The sequence below is a fragment of the Salmo salar genome, chromosome 29, assembly GCF_965601325.2.
Source record: "Salmo salar chromosome 29, fSalSal1, whole genome shotgun sequence".
Classification (NCBI taxonomy): Eukaryota; Metazoa; Chordata; class Actinopteri; order Salmoniformes; family Salmonidae; genus Salmo; species Salmo salar.
In genome coordinates, this window is record NC_138319.1 from 28,459,146 (window position 1) to 28,483,175 (window position 24,030).

At 46.1% G+C, this 24,030-nt stretch overlaps 1 protein-coding gene and 1 pseudogene across 1 annotated transcript in view; one reads left to right on the forward strand and one right to left on the reverse strand.

Annotated features, from left to right (window-relative positions):
* Window positions 1–1,390: 1,390 nt before the first annotated feature.
* Window positions 1,391–9,249, reverse strand: LOC106590480 (peroxiredoxin-2-like; annotated as a pseudogene).
* Window positions 9,250–9,624: 375 nt separating this feature from the next.
* The window catches only part of LOC106590467 (pyruvate dehydrogenase E1 component subunit alpha, mitochondrial), a 58,768-nt gene continuing 44,362 nt past the window's right edge, over window positions 9,625–24,030 (forward strand). The window contains exons 1-3 of the mRNA XM_014181524.3: window positions 9,625–9,788; window positions 19,852–19,920; window positions 20,098–20,271. Of these exons, the coding sequence (XP_014036999.1) occupies window positions 9,726–9,788; window positions 19,852–19,920; window positions 20,098–20,271 (306 nt within the window). The 5' untranslated portion in view covers window positions 9,625–9,725. The remainder of the gene's footprint in view (window positions 9,789–19,851; window positions 19,921–20,097; window positions 20,272–24,030) is intronic.

Here is a 24,030-nt window from a genome sequence, read left to right on the forward strand (position 1 = left end):
AGGGATACTACTTTTAACCAGACTGCTGCGGTCCGTTTTTTTCCTTTCCGCAAACGTTCCAGGCCTCAAAGAAGCAGCCTGTAAACTCCTGGATGTCATGGCTTCACCCATGCCGAGGGCCTTCCATATCTCTCGGCCTCCCCCATTGTCTATCTTATCGTCAGCTTTTTCTCGCTCTCCCTCTCTGCCCTGGTCTCCTCCTCTGCCAGCAGCCCCCTCTCCAGATTGTACTCCTGCTCTGGCCACTCGGTTTCCTTGCCTCTTGCTCCTACTTTTCTCTCCGGCGTCGCTGGCCCCGTGACCGCTGCCTCGGCAGTGGCTCAGTCTCTCTCTCTGCCAGAGACCATCTCTGCCTGCCTCTCTCTGTTTCTCTCAGCATACTGCTTCCTTCACCTCTCGAGCTCTGTCTCTGTCGGCATTGCAATTGTAGTAGGATGTCCCTTGGTGGTATGACATGCGATGGGTTAGGTTAATAAACATGCTGGAGCTAGAACCTCGTTGTCGTGCGTCTTTATTTTAGATAATACTACAGCAACTAGTCATCTGGTTGCATGCTCTGGCCTCCCGGCAACCTTGCCTGAGCTATCTTCACAGCCTCCGGCTCCCCGCCCCACCTCATGTCTCCTGAACATTTCTATCTGCCAGAGTTGACCTCTCTTTCTCTCAGGTCCCGCTGCCACCACTGCAGCGTCTCAACTTTTACGACTACCATCGCCGGTTCTTGTTAGGCGTTGCCTCCAGGCTCCTGCAGTGGAACACCATGACCTACTGGGGTGCCCTCGACGTGGAGCTCTACTTTCGCATCTTTGCTGGCAGTGTCCCTTGCATGCAACATCTGTGGCTGCCCCACGCTTAGCGTGTTCTGCCCTACCTTCTTCCTCCTAGACATTGTTCTGCCTCGACTGCCTTTTCCTGGAGGACCGTGGCGATCATCCCATGCCCTTCTCTGTAGGTCGCATGATCTGCAACAATTTCAATAACTATGGATGCAGCGCTTCGTCATGCAAGCTCCTCTACATCTGCACATTTTGTAGTGGTGCCCGCACCTCCTGCCCTCTGAAACCCACTCCGCCTTCTGCTGATAAATGACTGCTGATCAACATTGCCACCCCATCAATATCAAGGCCATGGCTGCGGACTTGGACCTTCACCCTGACTCCTCCTTTTGCCCGATTTTGCTTGATGGCCTGAATTGGGTGTTCTCCCGGTGTCAACTCTACTCCTTGCACTCCTCACTTCTGCTCAAACCTCTGTTCTGCACTTGACAAGACCGAAGTAGTCTCCTCCCTCCTGGCCAAGGTGAAGCAGGGATTTATGATTGGCCTCTTCTCCTCCCTACCTCATCAATCACCTCGGAATTGCCACCCCGAAAGTACTGTGCCAAGAATCTTCAGTCTCCGGTGTCAATAGCCTTATTCCCAGTCCTGCCTTCCCCTTGTAGTACGTCACAGTCAACCATGCCATTGCTCTCATTAAACTTGCTGGCCGTGGAGCCTGCCTTGATGAGGCTGACATCTCTACCTTCAAGGTGGTGCCCCTCCATCCTGACACCTGGCATCTCTTTGGAGTCTGCTGGGAGAGGCGGTAATACTTCTCTGTCCGCCTGACTTTTGGATGTAAGAGCAGCCTTCAAATATTCAACTCCTTAGCCTATGTTGGATTTTGCTCAATGTAAACCGGCTTCCTTCTGTTCTCCTTGACAGTTTTCTCACTATTGGTGCCCATTCATCCCCTCCAGCTGCCTTGGTGTACTCCTCTGAGGAGAAGATGGAAGGCCCTTCTACTTGACTCAAACTCCTCTGCATCATACTGAACAGTCTCCTTTCAGGCCTCCCTGCCACTCAACAATATTCAGTGCATTTCCCTCCTGCCCAATTACTTGGAATCTCCCCACTGCAGTAAACACCACCCACCTGAATTAGGCCATCAGACTTATTCCTCAAGACCGCTACTTCTTGTCCCACCTCTCCCTGGCCACTTCGGTGTCTTCCTTGCCTCACACTGTGGTTTTTGCCCCTCATGCCTCGCGGAGCTCAGGCCTTGGCACCTTTTCCTCAGTCATTGGCACGACATCGCCTTATTCCATGATTTCTGTCTTGTCCAGAAGATGTACAGCTGTTCACCGCTACCCCTTCCACCGGGTATTGGGTTTCTACAGCAGCTGTTGGTTTGCTGACCCATGGCCTCCTGAACTTGTCTCCTCTCCTGCAGTCCCTTCCGCCCCCCCTGTTCAAGTTGTACCCAATTGTCGTAGCCGCTTCTTCCTGGGGGAACAAATGGTACAGAAAGACCATACTCATCCATTCTGACAACTTTCCTAAGACGTCTAACCTGGCAATCTATCACCCATAAGTTCCTTCTTAGAGCTGCATATGTACCCGGCCAATGTAACTCAATTGCTGATTCTGTCCCGCCTCAGGCGCCAGGCCCCGTAAGGAGAACCTCCCCCCACCAACCCCAGTCCCTCCTTACTCCATGATGACCTTCCCGTGACCGATCCACTCCTTCGCCTCATCTCCCAGTCACGCCACTCCATCCTATTCAGCCATTGCACCAAGTACACTGTCCTCTTACTGGAAAGCCTGGAGATGCTTTGTTTCCATACCATCGATCACCTGCCTTTTCCCTCCAATGACTTGATCACCATGTCTGCCTTTGTCACCCATGCCAGCTCATTTCTCTCCATGCAGACATCCTCCATCTGGATGTACCTGGCCGGGATCAACTTTCTCAAGTTGCTTGCTGGGTCACCCTTCTCCTCAAGGGCCTCCAATGCACCAAAGTCCACCACCCCCCCTCGCCACCAGCCCATTACACTTGACATTCTGTCTGCCTGCATCTAGATGCTGTGGTCTTTCTCCATTGCAGACTCTTCCATGTTACAATCAATGTTTCTTTTGCCAGTATTTAGGGATTCCTGCGATTTTCAGAGTTTACCTCTTCATCGCTATCTACAACCCTTGTCACCCCAGCATGTCTGACGCCGCCATCCTCGCTAGAGATACCTTCACCATTAAACACAGCAAAACTGGAAAAACATTTGTTTGGCAGAACCACACAAGTTTACCTGTTCTGGCTGCCCTTAAGATCCACTCACCTACTTCCTGCAGCTCAGACAAGATCAACATGCCTATCCATCCAATCCACTATTCATCACCAACTCTGGTTCTGTCACCTCTCGACAATGGTTCCATTCCCATCTGAGACAAATGCTGACCAATTTGCCGCTTCCATGGCATCCTAACATGGTGTCCAAGACCACATTGTACAACTCCTTGGCCGCTGGTCCTACATCCACTCTGAGAACAGGACAGCTCACAATATGCTCATCTCTCTGAACCTGCCTGCATTAATTCAGGCACAGTCCTCCAGTCTCTGCCTCATTTCAGACACCATCTACCTCATGCCCCGTATCCTACCCAACCAGCCAAAACAGGATTGTCTCCCTAACTGAGCCTGGTTCCTCAGTTTTCTTCAAGGGATTTTTTATCTCCTTGCCACAGTCGCTTCTGCTTGCTTTCCTGGGGTCTAAGGTTGGCTCCCTCAGTGGGCATCTCGTCCATATGCCTGTACTACTTCAGCTAAACCGCCAAACATTCAGCACATGCAGTCCAGAACAACTTTTCCTCTCCAGGGTAACTTGGAGTTCTCTTACCATGGCCTGACTGATGTCTACCTGAGCTCCAATCCAATCCCTACAGAGACACCCCCCCCCCCCTCCGGATCATTCATCTACAGCCCTTGACTTCCAGCCCATTCTTCCCCACTGAATCTTCTTTCTCACATCCATTTCCTCAAATATTCTAAACCCATTTCATGTCTGGTCCTTCAACTTGGGAAAGATTATCCTAATGAGGTTAGCCCAAAAGATGACCAGTTCACACATTCATCATTTTAGGGTTACAACAAAACCAGCGGCGGTCAGAGACATTTTTATGTGAGGGACGATTTTTTTTTTGAACATGACCTTATTTCCATTACAGCATATTGGATGACCGTCATTCATATTCCATTCACCCAGCTCAATGTAACATCAGTTTAGCCTACTACATGATAGTCTAATTTTCCCTATACACATCATGAGGTTGCTACAACCTAGCCTATGAATTAAAGTTTACAATGTTGGAACAAACAGGTAGAGAATTGAGTAATCAAGGTGACACATTCAATACCGCCTTGCAGACTCTTGCATGGATCTAGCTGATATAGGGTGGAATCATTAGTCCAACAGTTGCAAACGAGAGTTTCTATTGGACAAATTCAGGTATGTTTATCCCCGTTCTGTTTGCTTCCATTCAATAAATATTTTAACAGAATCGCCGCAATGAATACACCACTCACTGATCACACAAACATTTCATTTTTATAGTCACATTGACACCCAAACGTGTGTGTAATTCCTTCTCGCATCGATCTATGCGCTCTCCTCCTCAGCTTTTCCCTTCGCTTGTGGACTTCAGTACAGAACACATCAGCTGTCTGTGACCAGGCAAAAAAACATTTCCAAGCCTATCCTTCAATCATGCAGGACCGTGTAGTCAGCCTCAATCAGTTTAGCAGTAACACCGGCAGGCCCCGGTGGCAATAAATTAATAAAGCCAAACGCTTACCTTGACTTGGAAGAGTTCTAGCGTTGGATAGCCAGCTAGCTAACATAGCATCCCTAAAACAGAGCCTGGTGTTTAAGTAGGCTAAACGAGCTAGCTGCATTTGACACTAGCTAAGTGAAAGTGAAAAATTATATACTACGAAATATAGCTAGCGCTGTCTCCTGCTTATCCTTAATTTTGGAAGAAATTAATTTGTTAACTGTTTTTCTCAGTCAACTACCACATTTTATGCTGTGCAATGCTAGCTATCTGTAGCTTATGCTTTCAGTACTAGATTCATTCTCTGATCCTTTGATTGGGTGGACAACATGTCAGTTCATGCCGCAAGCACTCTGATAGGTTGGAGGACGTCCTCCAGAAGTTGTCATAATTACTGTATAAGTCTATGGAAGGGGGTGAGAACCATGAGCCTCCTAGGTTTTGTATTAAAGTCAATGTACCCAGAGGAGGTCGGAAGCTAGCAGTCCTCCGGCTACACCATGGTGCTACCCTACAGAGGGCTGTTGAGGCTACTGTAGACCTTCATTGTACAACAGTATGTTTTAATCATTTGGTGATGTGAATATTAGTGTAGTTTTATCTAAAAAGGAAAAGCATTGAGGGTTAGGCCTACTACAATACAACATTCAAAACAACTCCACTGGCTTCCAGTTGAAGCTCGCATCCGCTACAAGACCATGGTGATTGCCTACGGAGCTGTGAAGGGAACGGCACCGCCATACCTTCAGGCTCTGATCAGGCCCTACACCCAAACAAGGGCACTGCGTTCATCCACCTCTGGCCTGCTGGCCCCCCTACCTCTGAGGAAGCACAGTTCCCGCTCAGCCCAGTCAAAACTGTTCGCTGCTCTGGCACCCCAATGGTGGAACAAGCTCCCTCACGACGCCAGGACAGCGGAGTCAATCACCACCTTCCGGAGACACCTGAAACCCCACCTCTTTAAGGAATACCTAGGATAGGATAAAGTAATCCTTCTAACCCCCCCCCCCCCTAAAAGATTTAGATGCACTATTGTAAAGTGGTTGTTCCACTGGATATCATAAGGTGAATGCACCAATTTGTAAGTCGCTCTGGATAAGAGCGTCTGCTAAATGACTTAAATGTTAAATGTAAATGTAACTCAACTACCTAAAACCATTAAATACAGTTGGAATGTAGTTAGAACTCTCAAACTGTTTCCATCAAACAGAAAAACAATGAAGTTAATAGTTGATAATCACATTTAGATTGTAGATAATGCACTTTGCTTTTGCATTACCCATAAAGACGTTTAAGGTCATACAAAGGCAGAGGGCTGTATAAGCATTTTAGTGGTCATAGGGCAGATCAGTGGACATGGTTTGTGTATAAAGTTAATTTATAAGAGAATGCATCAGTGCATTACTGTTTCTACCTGAGAAGCCATTTTTCTGTTTTACTGTTTATGTTACTGCTCTTTGCCTTTTTTTGTGTGCAAGCACAACTATTCTTAATGCAATCACGGGGAAAACATGTTTGAAAGCAGTTTTCGCCTTTTAAAAAAAGAGGGGGATCCAAGCTTTCCATTGTCAACATGTTGCACGAGTGAATAATCATAATACCAATCAGGATGTTGTGTCCAATGGTGTAAATGCAGATGGACAAGCCCCATGCTTCAGCCTATGTATTTATAGCCACCATGCTGCATCAGTTGGCTACAGGTGATAATGCTTAGTGCTAATGGCATATCTTGTAATATAGGCTATACACTGTTGTTTAAGGGCGGCATGTAGCCTAGCGGTTTGGGCCAGTAGCCGAAAGGTCTCTGGTTAGAATCCCCGAGCTGGCAAGGTGGAAAAATCAGCTGTTCTGCCCAGTTACCCCCCGACAACTGCTCCCAGGTGCCGTGGACATCGATTTAATGCAGCCCCCCGCACATCACTGATTCAGAGGAATTTGATTAAATGCGGAAGACACATTTCAGTTGAATGCATTCAGTTGTACAACTGACTACGTATCCCTTTCCCTATATGCATGGTCCAATATTTTAAAATAATTGGACAAAATTTTACCAATATCTTATTGGGCTCATTTCTGGAGGTTGAAATTATTTTTTAGATGTCCACATTTTTTATTTGAATCCATTTTGTAGTAGAATGTCCTTTTTTGGAGGGGGGTCCGCAGAACTGAGATTTAAAAAGAAGGATCCCCAGGAGGACTCCGGAAACCCTAATCAATGGGACTGAAATTGGTCGAATTCGTGTTTTAATGCATTTACAAAATGATCCTCTTTCCCTAACAGCATGATGGTCATGACTTCTTTTTACATGAAAGGGGGAAGTTAACTTAGCCACAGACAATCGATCTGAGGTCGACTTAAGTTTCAGAGATGTTTTTTTGTTGTTGCTTTAACCTCTGGGATCTAGGATAATCTAGGGAGAGAGACAGTCTATCCAGGATTAGATAAATGTATATTAAATTCAAACAGCATTTGGGGGTCCTCCTAGCACAAGGCTGGAGCAGCACAATGCTCCATAAACAGTGCGTAGCACGTTTAATGTTACAAAATTCAACAGTCCAGAAGTTATAACCCTAAAGTGTGCTCTTGAGCCATCAACTGGTCTGCAGCTGTCATCTCCGTTTACAATAACAATAGGGTTTCTGCACCTTAAGTGCTGGGACCTCTAATTAAATTGATTCCTTCTATAAACTGCAGTGTGATATGATTTCTCTGACAAGTGTGTGTGAGGAGTTTGATCACCATCTTGTGGTTGTAAAAGGAAGTTACAGGTAACCGATTTATCAGTTTATTTTTATTTAAAAAATATATATTTTTAACTGAACTGCCAATTGGACTGATTGGTTAATCAACAGCTGAGACTCGATCTGATTGGTGGGTCAGCTGTTGAGTGTCGCTTTTACCAGGTGTTGGGGTAGTCACTCACAGCTCCTGCTTTGGCCAACGGGCTTTTCAGTGATTGGATAAAACATCCCTCTGTTAGTATTGGGTACAGGACTGATTAGTAACATCATGTGGTATTATGGTAGACATTACTCACTGCGTCACCTCGTGGTGTCCATCCTGCTGGACACACTGCGACGAGAGAGACGCATAAACATGCACTGGCGTCAATACTGCCTGTCGTGTGTGTCGGCAGTGGTGGAAAAAGTACCCAATTGTCATACTTGATTAAAAGTAATGATACCTTTTTAATAGAAAATTATTGAAGTGAAAGTCACCCAGTAAAATTCTACTTGAGTAAAAGTAAAAAACGTATTTGGTTTTAAATATACTTAAGTATCAAAAGTATAAATAATTTCAAATTCCTTATTAAGCAAACCAATTTTTTTGTTTTGTTTACGGAAGCCAGGGGCACACTCCAACACTCAGACATCATTTACAAATGAAACGTGTGATTAGTGAGTATGCCAGATCAGAGGCAGTAGGGATGACCAGGGATGTTCTCCTGGTAAGTGCGTGAATTGGACCATTTTCCTGTCCTGCTGAGTATTCAAAGTAACAAGTACTTTTGGGTGTCAGGGAAAAAGTACATTATTTTCTTTAGGAATGTAATGAAGTAGAAGTTGTCAAAAATATAAATAGTAAAGTATAGGTACCCCAAATAAGTACTTAACACCACTGTGTCGGTGTGTTTCAACGCCTGGACCAGACGCAAGGTCTAATCTACAGAATGTCCTACTGGGAGGTCATTCAGGGTCACTTGTCTCAGAATACCTACGCTGTCTATGATGAACAGACCCCTGGAGGTGTGAGGAGTAGGGACAAGACGAGACCGTATGACTTGAAACGAGTCACACAGGTACTGCAAACAGATATTTGTGTGTGAGCCCTGACTGAGTGTGTCCCAGGTCCTCCATGTAGACTCCGTAGTCTTTGGCAATCTGGTATGTAATGTCTGAGAGGAGGGATTTCATTAGTCCAAGCCCACCCTGCTTCCGAAAATCTATCAATTTGTAAAGCGGGGTAAGGGGTGAGAGGTCAGGGATCAGAGTTCGTATACCAGGCCAGCTGTGTGAACTCGGTCTGTAGAGCAGGGGACCACCTTGGGTCCGACGACTCTGAACTCTTTCCCACGCTCACTGAACGCTATCACCTCAGTGGGACAGACAAACGCACTGCAGGACACACACACACTTTTACTGAACTGTATAGGGATAGGGAATTCTCGGACCATAACACAACTTTCATAAATGTTGTCTGGGTCTCTGGTCTTGACTGAGATGAGCTGAAAACAGCAGCCGAGTGGTAGACTGAGGTACTCACAAGTCCAGAGGGTAATAGAGCAGGGCAAGGTATCTTCCTCTGTAGTCAGACAGACTGAGCTGTTTTAAACTGTTCATCAACTATTACAGTCCCCACCCAGTCTGGAGCAGGCTTAGAGACTGAGGTACGAGAGGGTGAGACATGAACTGTAATAATTACTAATGTAACCGATGTGAAATGGCTAGTTAGTTAGCGGTGGTGCGCGCTAATAGCGTTTCAATCGGTGACGTCACTCGTTCTGAGACCTGAAGTGGTTGTTCCCCTTGCGTTGCAAGCCGCGACCCTTGCAACGCAAGGGGAACAAGTCATTCTCTCTTCATCTCTTTAACTCTCGCTTGTTCTCTCTCTCTCGCTCGTTCTCTGTCTCTCGGTGTCTTTCTGTCTGTGTGCACTCATGTAATCATGTGAAAAAAGTCCATCGCTTCAGCTGAGTTACAGAACTATAAAATATGTGAATAAATTGTTGAAAGCGTCCAGGACGTCATCTCCACACAAAAAAATCCAGGGTAGGTCGAGCGACAGCACAGACAGTAGCTGGACATTTGCTTTTTCCCATGCTGGCAGAGCATCGGAAATGTTAGAACATTTTAAGGATACAGCCAGGCAATAAAAAAACCTAACATTTCAAGCAGTTTTAGAATAGACCTAGATATTGAACAATGAAAATGCGGTTGAACATTGTGCAGGCCTGCACCCAATTTTTATTATCATAATGTCATTCATTGCACTCGGTCTTGGCCAACCCCGTGATAGTTTTAGTTGGCCACCCGACCCACCACGGAAGTGTCAGCTGATCTATGTTGTCGACTTGAATCCGTTAGCTAGCTAGGTCGGCTGTTCAGTACTAGTGGTAGAGCGAAGTGTCCAGTAGCATGCAAAATATGTTGACCCTCATCTCAAACGTGTTCCGACTTGGCAACGCCAGCAAGAATGTGGTACGTACTACTGGCAACCTACGTGCCGCTGTCCATGGTGCTGCAAGCTAGATAGGTGATTTCGTATTGAGATGGCAAGCCAGCTAGCTACATTTGCCAGATGAGAGGTTGCTAGTAGCTTCAGTCCCAGATAGCAGTGCTGACCTTGTAGATGTCGGCCCGTTAACATGGTCACTCACAACCCGAACTGAACAACACAAAATCCAAATCATTGTTCGGTGCTTGCATTGATGACAGCCTGTCCATGCATTTGTTATATTCGGACAGATCAAATTTTTAACATGGATGTAGCGGGATCATTTATTTATTTTTATTTAACTAGGCAAGCCAGTTAAAAACAAACTCTTATTTACACGGCCAGTCCCTATGAGACTCCCAATCACGGCAGGTTGTGATACAGCCTAGATTCGAACCAGGTTGTTTGTGTAGTGACGCCTCAAGCACTGAGATGCAGTGCCTTAGACCACAGCGCCACTCGGGAGCCACAAGTTTTGCAGTCTTATTTTTATTTCCTAAATGTTGATTAGGAAGTACAGGGAAAAGGGGAACAGGTGCACTGGCTTTTTTAGGGAAAACATATTGAGAACAAGGTCTCTTTTACAAATGCGCCCAGTATATACAACATTATACCGTGTGTGTGTGTGTATATGTATATATGTATGTATATATATATATATATATATATATATATATATAGATATATATATTTAAAGGTAAGTGAATATTTATAATGCTATTTATGCATTTAGATGACTCCAAGATGGCCGGTGTCTATAATTGCCTGCTGTTTTTTTCTGAGCACAGTACTCAGAGTATTGCAATGTGTGCCTTCCCAGTAAAGTTATTTTGAAATCTGTCAACGCGATTGCATTCAGATGTTAATCTATAATTCTTTGAATAACAGTTTAATATTTTATCAAGGTTTATGAATAGTATTTTTTAATTTGTTGTGCTGATTCACCGGAATGTTTGGAGGCAAAATATTTTCTGAACATCTCGCGCCATTGTAAAATGCTGTTTTTGGATATAAATATGAACTTGATAGAACAAAAAATGCATGTATTGTCTAACATAATGTCCTAGGAGTGTCATCTGATGAAGATTGTCAAAGTTTAGTGCATAATTTTAGCTGGTTTTCTGCTTTTGGTGACGCCTGTCCTTGTATTGAAAATGGCTGTGTGTAATGTTTTGTCAATGTACTGTGCTAACATAATCTAACTTTATGCTTTCGCCGTAAAGCCTTTTTGAAATCAGACAACGTGGTTAGATTAAGGAGATGTTTATCTTTCAAATGGTGTAAAATAGTTGTATGTTTGAGAAATTTCAATATGAGATTTTGTTGTTTTCAAATTTGGCGCTCTGATATTTCACTGGCTGTTGATAGTGTGTACCGCGGGTGGGACGACGTTGCCCATAGAAGTTAAATCTTAGCTTCTTACACAGATCACCTATATGTTTTTTAAATGTCAAATCCATATCAATCCAAATGCCTAAGTATTTGTGTGGGAACACGTTCGATTGGAGAACCATCTGAGTGAACGAGTAGTTCATCTGAAACATTCTTACGAGAGTTTGAAAACAACATGTATTTCGTTTTGCCTGTAGGCAAGGGATTCCTGCATAGCTATAAAAAATGCCTGTAGTTTTGACACAGCCAGATCAACAGTCGGAGCAATAGCATACATAATACTATCATCCACATAGAGATTAAGTTGACAATTTTAACAGATTTACCAATAGTGTTTGTATAAATAGTGAAGCGAACGGGTCCCAAAATTGACCCCTGTGGTACACCTTTATGTACATCAAGAAATTCAGACTTAACCCCATTAATCACGATAGACTGAGTTCTGTCACTAAGATAATCATGAAACCATGAACAGGCGTCAGAGGTCAGGCCTACCGAGGACAACTTAGTCAATAAAATAGCATGATCAACAGTATCTCTGGATAAGAGCGTCTGCTAAATGACGTAAATGTAAAATGTAAATGTATCGAAAGCTTTTGACAGGTCCACAAACAAAGCAACACATTTAATTTTCCTGTGTAATAGAGTGACAAGATCATTAACAACTAAAGTGGTTGCTGTAATAGTGCTCTGCCCAGGCCTGAACCCTGATTGGATTACATTCAAAATACATTTCTCAGATAAAGAGGAAGTTGTACATTTACCAAGGATTCAAGAATCTTAGCCAGACGAGGAAGCCTTGAAATGGAGAGATAATGTTTAAGATCACTACTATCCCCGTCCTTATGGAGTGGCAGCATGAGATGATTTCCATACTTTTGGAATATTTCCTGATAACAATGATTGGCGCTGCACACATAAGCAGACCGGGATCCAATTGGTTGGCCCCTGTGAATTTCTTGTTGTCTATTGCTAGCAAAGCATCCAGGACTTATTTTTCTGTAAATAGCCTGAAAAAGAACTTTGACTAACTTCTCTGATCATTCAGAAAGTTTCTCCTATCAGTATCCAGCTCAATATCATTGTGAATAGGCTTAGAAGTTATTTCAAAGAGAGCCCGCTGAAATAAAATGGTGATTAAATGCATCAATGAAGGCATTTTTTTCCATAATGAGACCAGTGTCTGAATACACTTTTTTTGTGGCAGAGAGGAGGAAGTAGAACCCTTCAGGGATTTAATAGTTTTCCAGAATTTAGCGGGTTCCATTACAATCCGAAAGAGGTGTTACATAATAATCGATTTAGCCGTTCTTATTTGTCTTACACAACAATTCCTCAGTTGCTGAAAAGCTTGCCAGTCCGGGCCTAAGCCTGCGGTCCTGGCCTTGACCCAAGCATCATCTCTTTTGAATGACTTCTGAAAATTCCGGAGTGTATCAGCCATTCGATCTACCTTTTTAACTCTTCATTTTTTGAAGGGAGCATGATTATCCTCAATAGTATTGAAGACATATGCAAAGAGGCTCAAAGCTAAATTGGTTCAGGGATAGCTGAAATGCAATCAAGGTCACTAAAATAAAGATGCTGTTAAAAAAAAGCCTGTTACCGGAAGTTTTTAAAGTTCCTCTTTGTGATGACACGAGGCTTATTTTTGTATTCTCACATCTCTAACACAAACCACTGGACAATGATCACTACTGTCTTGGGCAAAGACACCAGTAGAAATGCATTTCTCTGGTGTATCCATTAAGATCAGACCAATCAGAGTTGACTTTAAAGGATCTTTAGGGTTGGGCCATGTAGGCTTAGTCACCAACTGGGTTAGGTTTAGATCATTACACATTTCTTTTAGATTGTCTGAAGCCTGCATTTCCAAATCAAAGTTTTGGTCACCCAGGATAATAACTTCTGATTTTATAAATGACAACTAACTAGTTAACTCTTTGAGTAGCCAAAGGTTAGCCAAGGGAGGTTGGTAGTCCCTATAACAGTTATGGATACATTCCTCCCCAGACAAAGGCTTAAAGATAGTAGGTCAAATTTTTTGGCAAGGGAAATAAATGATTTTCATTAAAATGGCCACTCCTCCACCTCTACCCTGTCTGTCAGCTCTGAACACATAACCCTCAATATTAATATCAGTCCAGAGTGTCCACAGATATCCAAGTTTCAGTCAATGCTAGTGTCCGGATTCGTCTGCTTAGCCCAGATCTTGATGTAATCCAGTTTAGGAAGTAAGCTGTTAATATTCAGCTGCATCAACCCAAGTCGTTTGCGATTTTTAAAGTCTCATGAAGTTTTCAACTCAAATAAGCTATGTTCAATAGACTGTTGCACGCCCTGTCTGATGGTTGATATTGATATAGTTGGTATGGCTAGAAGATTGCATAGAACTGCACCGTTTGATCTATCCCATTTAGTAATAGAGGATGTAGAAATGTGAATTACTTTTCCAAGGTTAGCGCCATAGGGCCTGAGGCCGATGTCAATGTGGGGAACTCTGAGTAACTAATGATGTAATGTTATAAACTGACTTGCACGATAGCAGCCAAAGCCCATGTAACAGCCCAAGCCCTCTACGTGGGGATATTCAGGTTTATGGAATTCACATTTGAACTAATAGAGGCATCAGACCGTGGCATTGTTCAGTGGCCGTGGTGCGGATTCAGCATTCGCTCTTATCTAAGCGCTGTCCATGGTGGTTGTTTGTACGCAGGGCACAACCATAACCCCTCATTTAACAGGATCTCTATGTCATGAACCCTCAAAGTTCCGGAATGGTATGATAATGGAAGCCGTTTTGGTCAGGGAGAAATACAAACCAGACTAAGAATGGCAGTAGAAGCATAGGTGATGCTTTTCCTGCTTTTATTTATGTAGGAAAATACACTGAGTATACCAAACGTTATGAACACCTTCCTAATATTGAGTTCCTTTTCTCTCAGAACAGCCTCCATTCGTAGGGGCATGGACTCTACAAGGTGTCTAAAGCGTTCCACAGGGATGCTGGTCCATGTTGACTTCAATACCTCCCACAGTTTGTGTCAAGTTGGCTGGATGTCCTTTGGGGGGTGGACCATTCTTGATGCACACGGGAAACCTTTGAGCATGAAAAACCCAGTAGCGTTGCAGTTCTTTACACAAAACGGTGCACCTGGCACCTACTACCATAACCGGTTCAAAGGCACTTACGTCTTTTGTGTTGCACATTCACCCTCTGAATGGCACACATACACAATCCATGTCTCAATTGTCTCAAGGCTTAAAAATCCTTCATTAACCTGTCTCCTCCCCTTCATCTACCCTGATTGTAGTGGATTTAACAAGTGACAATAAGGGATCATAGCTTTCACCTAGTCAGTCTGTCATGGAAAGAGCAGGTGTTCTTAATGTTTTGTATACTCAGTGAATAGGTAAGGCATGTGAAATCAGTGATTGTGTAATATAATTATTGTCAACCTAAAATATTCTCATATAATAAAATATATGGTTTATACAAATGTTCTGTATAAATAGCCTCTAAAATATATGTTAACAGACCATAAATGTCTCCTTGTTTGTTTTCTTGGAAAGCGGTGAGTTATATTATGATACAGTATCAGTTGCATTGACAGCTTGTCTGATTCCTATCAGCTGGTTTCAGCCAGAGTACGGCTGTGACTGCATTGTTTGAATGGGATGTTGGCATATTGGCAGTTCATTTGACAAATGTATGGAATCATTCCTCTAAAACTGTCTGGCTAGCTATAATAGTGCAGATAAATTCTTCAAATTCATTGTTTTACACTCTTATCACAGCACTGGCTGACCATGGTTGGCCAACTCCCTGACCAAAATGGCTGACCTTTTATACTGTCATAATGTTCATGTCCATTCTAGTATTCAAATTCCTAATTCTATGGACACAAGGGATTCCCTCAGGCTAGTATGTCTTCGTTGTACCTGCGCCATCTACAATTTACGTTTGACGCATGGTGGCACTCTGATGTTGGTACTTAGCATTGACAGTATATGAAGGAGTGTAGGCTAGTGATGGTTGGTGCAGAGTGTAGGCTAGTGATGGTTGGTGCAGAGTGTAGGCTAGTGATGGTTGGTGCAGAGCGTAGGCTAGTGATGGTTGGTGCAGAGCGTAGGCTAGTGATGGTTGGTGCAGAGCGTAGGCTAGTGATGGTTGGTGCAGAGCGTAGGCTAGTGATGGTTGGTGCAGAGCGTAGGCTAGTGATGGTTGGTGCAGAGTGTAGGCTAGTGATGGTTGGTGCAGAGCGTAGGCTAGTGATGGTTGGTGCAGAGCGTAGGCTAGTGATGGTTGGTGCAGAGCGTAGGCTAGTGATGGTTGGTGCAGAGCGTAGGCTAGTGATGGTTGGTGCAGAGCGTAGGCTAGTGATGGTTGGTGCAGAGCGTAGGCTAGTGATGGTTGGTGCAGAGCGTAGGCTAGTGATGGTTGGTGCAGAGCGTAGGCTAGTGATGGTTGGTGCAGAGCGTAGGCTAGTGATGGTTGGTGCAGAGCGTAGGCTAGTGATGGTTGGTGCAGAGCGTAGGCTAGTGATGGTTGGTGCAGAGCGTAGGCTAGTGATGGTTGGTGCAGAGCGTAGGCTAGTGATGGTTGGTGCAGAGCGTAGGCTAGTGATGGTTGGTGCAGAGCGTAGGCTAGTGATGGTTGGTGCAGAGCGTAGGCTAGTGATGGTTGGTGCAGAGCGTAGGCTAGTGATGGTTGGTGCAGAGCGTAGGCTAGTGATGGTTGGTGCAGAGCGTAGGCTAGTGATGGTTGGTGCAGAGCGTAGGCTAGTGATGGTTGGTGCAGAGCGTAGGCTAGTGATGGTTGGTGCAGAGCGTAGGCTAGTGATGGTTGGTGCAGAGCGTAGGCTAGGGATGGTTGGTGCAGAGCGTAGGCTAGTGATGGTTGGTGCAGAGCGTAGGCTAGTGATGGTTGGTGCAGAGCGTAGGCTAGTGATGGTTGGTGCAGAGCGTAGGCTAGTGATGGTTGGTGCAGAGCGTAGGCTAGTGATGGTTGGTGCAGAGCGTAGGCTAGTGATGGTTGGTGCAGAGCGTAGGCTAGTGATGGTTGGTGCAGAGCGTAGGCTAGTGATGGTTGGTGCAGAGCGTAGGCTAGTGATGGTTGGTGCAGAGCGTAGGCTAGTGATGGTTGGTGCAGAGCGTAGGCTAGTGATGGTTGGTGCAGAGCGTAGGCTAGTGATGGTTGGTGCAGAGCGTAGGCTAGTGATGGTTGGTGCAGAGCGTAGGCTAGTGATGGTTGGTGCAGAGCGTAGGCTAGTGATGGTTGGTGCAGAGCGTAGGCTAGTGATGGTTGGTGCAATTTGTGTACTAATTTCTTGGGCATCTGCCTCTGGTCTATAGACTTTCCTCTGTAATGCGCTGTCTGCACTTCAGCACACCCGCAGAGCCTCATTCTCTCACCCTGAACTTATCAGCACAACTTTCATGGTTACAAAGGTACTAGGCCCTAGGGGCTGTGCTTTTAGGTTCCTTTTAGGATAGGTTCCTCTAGTGTTTTAAAGATTAATTATTATCGACACCCCCCTCCCTCTCTCACCCCCCCCCTCTCTCTCTCTCTCTCCCTCTCCTCCCTCTCTCCCTCTCCACCCCCCTCCCTCTCTCACCCCCCTCCCTCTCTCCTCCCTCTCTCCCTCTCCACCCCCCCTCTCTCACCCCCTCCCTCTCTCCTCCCTCTCCTCCCTCTCTCCCTCTCCACCCCCCTCCCTCTCTCACCCCCCCTCCCTCTCTCACCCCCCCTCTCCACCCTCCCTCCCTCTCTCCACCCTCTCTCCCTCTCCACCCTCTCTCCCTCTCCACCCCCCTCCCTCTCTCTCCCTCTCTCCCTCTCCACCCCCCCTCCCTCTCTCCACCCCCCCTCCCTCTCTCCACCCTCTCTCCCTCTCCACCCCCCTCCCTCTCTCTCCCTCTCTCCCTCTCCACCCCCCTTCCCTCTCTCCTCCCTCTCCACCCTCTCTCCCTCTCCACCCTCTCTCCCTCTCCACCCCCCCTCCCTCTCTCTCCCTCTCCACCCCCCCTCCCTCTCTCACCCCCCCTCCCTCTCTCACCCCCCCTCTCCACCCTCCCTCTCTCCACCCTCTCTCCCTCTCCACCCTCTCTCCCTCTCCACCCCCCTCCCTCTCTCTCCCTCTCTCCCTCTCCACCCCCCCTCCCTCTCTCCACCCCCCCTCCCTCTCTCCACCCTCTCTCCCTCTCCACCCCCCTCCCTCTCTCACCCCCCCTCCCTCTCTCACCCCCCCTCTCCACCCTCCCTCCCTCTCTCCACCCTCTCTCCCTCTCCACCCTCTCTCCCTCTCCACCCCCCTCCCTCTCTCTCCCTCTCTCCCCTCTCCACCCCCCCTCCCTCTCTCCACCCCCCCTCCCTCTCTCCACCCCTCTCTCTCCCTCTCTCCCTCTCCACCCCCCCTCCCTCTCTCACCCCCCCTCCCTCTCTCCTCCCTCTCCACCCCCCCTCCCTCTCTCCACCCTCTCTCCCTCTCCACCCCCTCCCTCTCTCTCCCTCTCTCCCTCTCCACCCCCCCTCCCTCTCTCACCCTCCCTCCCTCTCCACCCCCCTCCCTCTCTCACCCTCCCTCCCTCTCTCCACCCTCCCTCCCTCTCTCCACCCTCTCTCCCTCTCCACCCCCCCCTCCATCCCCCCTCCCTCTCTCTCCCTCTCTCCCTCTCCACCCCCCCTCCCTCTCTCCACCCTCTCTCCCTCTCCACCCCCCCTCCCTCTCCACCCTCTCTCCCTCTCCACCCTCTCTCCCTCTCCACCCCCCCTCCCTCTCCACCCCCCTCTCTCTCCATCCCCCATCCCTCTCTCTCCCTCTCTCCCTCTCCACCCCCCCTCCCTCTCTCACCCTCTCTCCCTCTCCACCCCCCCTCCCTCTCCACCCTCTCTCCCTCTCCACCCCCTCCCTCTCTCACCCTCTCTCCCTCTCCACCCCCCTCCCTCTCTCACCCTCTCTCCCTCTCCACCCCCCTCCCTCTCCACCCTCTCTCCCTCTCCACCCCCCTCCCTCTCTCCACCCTCTCTCCCTCTCCACCCCCCTCCCTCTCTCTCCCTCTCTCCCTCTCCACCCCCCCTCCCTCTCTCACCCTCCCTCCCTCTCCACCCCCCTCCCTCTCTCACCCTCCCTCCCTCTCCTCCACCCTCCCTCCCTCTCTCCCTCTCCACCCCCCCCTCTCCATCCCCCCTCCATCTCTCTCCCTCTCTCCCTCTCCACCCCCCCTCCCTCTCTCCACCCTCTCTCCCTCTCCACCCCCCTTCCCTCTCCACCCCCCCTCCCTCTCCACCCTCTCTCCCTCTCCACCCTCTCTCCCTCTCCACCCCCCTCCCTCTCCACCCCCCTCTCTCTCCATCCCCTCTCCCTCTCTCCCTCTCCACCCCCCCTCCCTCTCTCACCCTCTCTCCCTCTCCACCCCCCCTCCCTCTCCACCCTCTCTCCCTCTCCACCCCCTCCCTCTCTCACCCTCTCTCCCTCTCCACCCCCCTCCCTCTCTCACCCTCTCTCCCTCTCCACCCCCCTCCCTCTCCACCCTCTCTCCCTCTCCACCCCCCTCCCTCTCCACCCTCTCTCCCTCTCCACCCCCCCTCCCTCTCCACCCTCTCTCCCTCTCCACCCCCCTCCCTCTCCACCCTCTCTCCCTCTCCACCCCCCCTCCCTCTCCACCCTCTCTCCCTCTCCACCCCCCCCTCCCTCTCTCACCCTCTCTCCCTGGCTTTCTTGTAGGGAGCCCAAACCGTGTCAGAGGTAAGGAGCTCATAGCGGGTGGTGTGTCGGTGGGTGGTGTGTCTACAGGTTGCCTGTAGGCCTGCTCTAGCCTGTAAGACCTTGAACAAAACACAGCTCATATAGAACATAGCCTAGTGTTGGCAGCCTGTGTGTGTACTAATAGAGGTCCTGCTGTGGTGTTGGTGCACTGTGTCAGTGGGTGGTGCGCTGTGTCAGTGGGTGGTGCGCTGTGTCAGTGGGTGGTGCGCTGTGTCAGTGGGTGGTGCTCTGTGTCAGTGGGTGGTGCTCTGTGTCAGTGGGTGGTGCTCTGTGTCAGTGGGTGGTGCACTGTGTCAGTGGGTGGTGCGCTGTGTCAGTGGGTGGTGCGCTGTGTCAGTGGGTGGTGCGCTGTGTCAGTGGGTGGTGCTCTGTATCAGTGGGTGGTGCTCTGTGTCAGTGGGTGGTGCTCTGTGTCAGTGGGTGGTGCTCTGTGTCAGTGGGTGGTGTTAGAGATCTAGAGTTCAGCTGTCAGACTCCTCTGGCTGTGCTCTGGTCTGATTGGGTGGCTCCTCTGTTCCCTCCCAGCTGCTGATTGGCCTGTCCAAACACGTTGTTTTAACCCCACCGACCGACCCCAGCAACACCCCGACAACCACCAGTTAGTACCAGAGCACCCAGACCTAGTTAGAACCAGTCAGTCAGATCCAAACAGAGCAACCTCAGCCACGTTCCTTCTGCAGAACCCCCAGTCCTCCTTTCACACTGTGGCCCAGGGCAGCGCTGGATTTAGCCTTCAGGGGGTGGGGCCATTGGATTTTCCTGTGTGTGTGTGTGTGTGTGTGTGTGTGTGTGTGTGTGTGTGTGTGTGTGTGTGTGTGTGTGTGTGTGTGTGTGTGTGTGTGTGTGTGTGTGTGTGTGTGGCTCATGTCATTCTCTCTCTCTGCAGGGGGCCAGGATGGTGGTGTCCACACGCTTCTTCACTGACTTCACCCCACAGGCCAGCTTTGACATCAAGGTGAGTCCACATACACACTAGACTTCTCCTGGACATGTCTCTTCTACACAACACACTTCTATCACACCCTGCTGAACAAGCCCTAGATACAGTATGAAATGGAAACTTCCTCATCAAACTTATCTGATTGGTTGGTTGAGCTGACTGTCTCCCTCTCTTCCCTGTGCTGTCCAATAGAAGTGTGAGCTGCACCGTCTGGAGGCGGGCCCCTCTGAGACAGCGGTGTTGACCAGAGAACAGGGCCTCCAGTACTACAGGACCATGCAGACCATGAGACGCATGGAGCTGAAGGCTGACCAGCTCTACAAGCAGAAGATCATCAGAGGCTTCTGCCACCTCTATGACGGACAGGTCACAACACACACACACACACACACACACACACACACACACACTGGGGCGGCAGGTAGCCTAGTGGTTAGAGTGTTGGGCCAGTAACTGAAAGTTTGCTGGATCGAATCCCTGAGCTGACATGGTAAAGATCCTGTCCCTGAACAAGGCAGTTAACCCACTGTTCCTAGGCTGTCATTGCAAATAAGAATTTGTTCTTAACTGACTTGCCAAGTTAAATAAAAGTTTAATGAAATAAAAAAATGACCTACACGTATAGATTAGAACACACACACGTATAGATTAGAACACACACACGTATAGATTAGAACACACACGTATAGATTAGAACACACACGTATAGATTAGAACACACACACGTATAGATTAGAACACACACACGTATAGATTAGAACACACACGTATAGATTAGAACACACACGTATAGATTAGAACACACACACGTATAGATTAGAACACACACGTATAGATTAGAACACACACGTATAGATTAGAACACACACACGTATAGATTAGAACACACACGTATAGATTAGAACACACACACACGTATAGATTAGAACACACACGTATAGATTAGAACACACACGTATAGATTAGAACACACACGTATAGATTAGAACACACACGTATAGATTAGAACACACACACGTATAGATTAGAACACACACGTATAGATTAGAACACACACGTATAGATTAGAACACACACACGTATAGATTAGAACACACACGTATAGATTAGAACACACACGTATAGATTAGAACACACACACGTATAGATTAGAACACACACGTATAGATTAGAACACACACACACGTATAGATTAGAACACACACACACGTATAGATTAGAACACACACGTATAGATTAGAACACACACGTATAGATTAGAACACACACGTATAGATTAGAACACACACGTATAGATTAGAACACACACACGTATAGATTAGAACACACACGTATAGATTAGAACACACACACGTATAGATTAGAACACACACGTATAGATTAGAACACACACACGTATAGATTAGAACACACACACACGTATAGATTAGAACACACACGTATAGATTAGAACACACACGTATAGATTAGAACACACACGTATAGATTAGAACACACACGTATAGATTAGAACACACACGTATAGATTAGAACACACACGTATAGATTAGAACACACACACACGTATAGATTAGAACACACACACGTATAGATTAGAACACACACGTATAGATTAGAACACACACACGTATAGATTAGAACACACACGTATAGATTAGAACACACACACGTATAGATTAGAACACACACGTATAGATTAGAACACACACACGTATAGATTAGAACACACACACGTATAGATTAGAACACACACGTATAGATTAGAACACACCTATAGATTAGAACACACACACGTATAGATTAGAACACACACGTATAGATTAGAACACACACACGTATAGATTAGAACACACACACGTATAGATTAGAACACACCTATAGATTAGAACACACACACGTATAGATTAGAACACACACGTATAGATTAGAACACACACGTATAGATTAGAACACACACACGTATAGATTAGAACACACACACGTATAGATTAGAACACACACACGTATAGATTAGAACACACACGTATAGATTAGAACACACACGTATAGATTAGAACACACACGTATAGATTAGAACACACCTATAGATTAGAACACACACACGTATAGATTAGAACACACACGTATAGATTAGAACACACACGTATAGATTAGAACACACACGTATAGATTAGAACACACACGTATAGATTAGAACACACACACGTATAGATTAGAACACACACGTATAGATTAGAACACACACGTATAGATTAGAACACACACACGTATAGATTAGAACACACACGTATAGATTAGAACACACACGTATAGATTAGAACACACACGTATAGATTAGAACACACACACGTATAGATTAGAACACACACGTATAGATTAGAACACACACGCGTATAGATTAGAACACACACACGTATAGATTAGAACACACACACGTATAGATTAGAACACACACACGTATAGATTAGAACACACACGTATAGATTAGAACACACACGTATAGATTAGAACACACACACGTATAGATTAGAACACACACACGTATAGATTAGAACACACACGTATAGATTAGAACACACACGTATAGATTAGAACACACACACGTATAGATTAGAACACACACACGTATAGATTAGAACACACACGTATAGATTAGAACACACACACGTATAGATTAGAACACACACGTATAGATTAGAACACACACACGTATAGATTAGAACACACACACGTATAGATTAGAACACACACACGTATAGTTTAGAACACACACACGTATAGATTAGAACACACACGTATAGATTAGAACACACACACGTATAGATTAGAACACACACGTATAGATTAGAACACACACACGTATAGATTAGAACACACACACGTATAGATTAGAACACACACGTATAGATTAGAACACACACGTATAGATTAGAACACACACACGTATAGATTAGAACACACACACGTATAGATTAGAACACACACGTATAGATTAGAACACACACGTATAGATTAGAACACACACACGTATAGATTAGAACACACACGTATAGATTAGAACACACACGTATAGATTAGAACACACACGTATAGATTAGAACACACACACGTATAGATTAGAACACACACACGTATAGATTAGAACACACACGTATAGATTAGAACACACACACGTATAGATTAGAACACACACACGTATAGATTAGAACACACACACACGTATAGATTAGAACACACACGTATAGATTAGAACACACACGTATAGATTAGAACACACACGTATAGATTAGAACACACACGTATAGATTAGAACACACACACGTATAGATTAGAACACACACGTATAGATTAGAACACACACGTATAGATTAGAACACACACACGTATAGATTAGAACACACACGTATAGATTAGAACACACACGTATAGATTAGAACACACACACGTATAGATTAGAACACACACGTATAGATTAGAACACACACACACGTATAGATTAGAACACACACACGTATAGATTAGAACACACACGTATAGATTAGAACACACACGTATAGATTAGAACACACACGTATAGATTAGACACACACACGTATAGATTAGAACACACACACGTATAGATTAGAACACACACGTATAGATTAGAACACACACACGTATAGATTAGAACACACACGTATAGATTAGAACACACACACGTATAGATTAGAACACACACACACGTATAGATTAGAACACACACGTATAGATTAGAACACACACGTATAGATTAGAACACACACGTATAGATTAGAACACACACGTATAGATTAGAACACACACGTATAGATTAGAACACACACGTATAGATTAGAACACACACACGTATAGATTAGAACACACACACGTATAGATTAGAACACACACGTATAGATTAGAACACACACACGTATAGATTAGAACACACACGTATAGATTAGAACACACACACGTATAGATTAGAACACACACGTATAGATTAGAACACACACACGTATAGATTAGAACACACACACGTATAGATTAGAACACACACGTATAGATTAGAACACACACGTATAGATTAGAACACACACGTATAGATTAGAACACACACGTATAGATTAG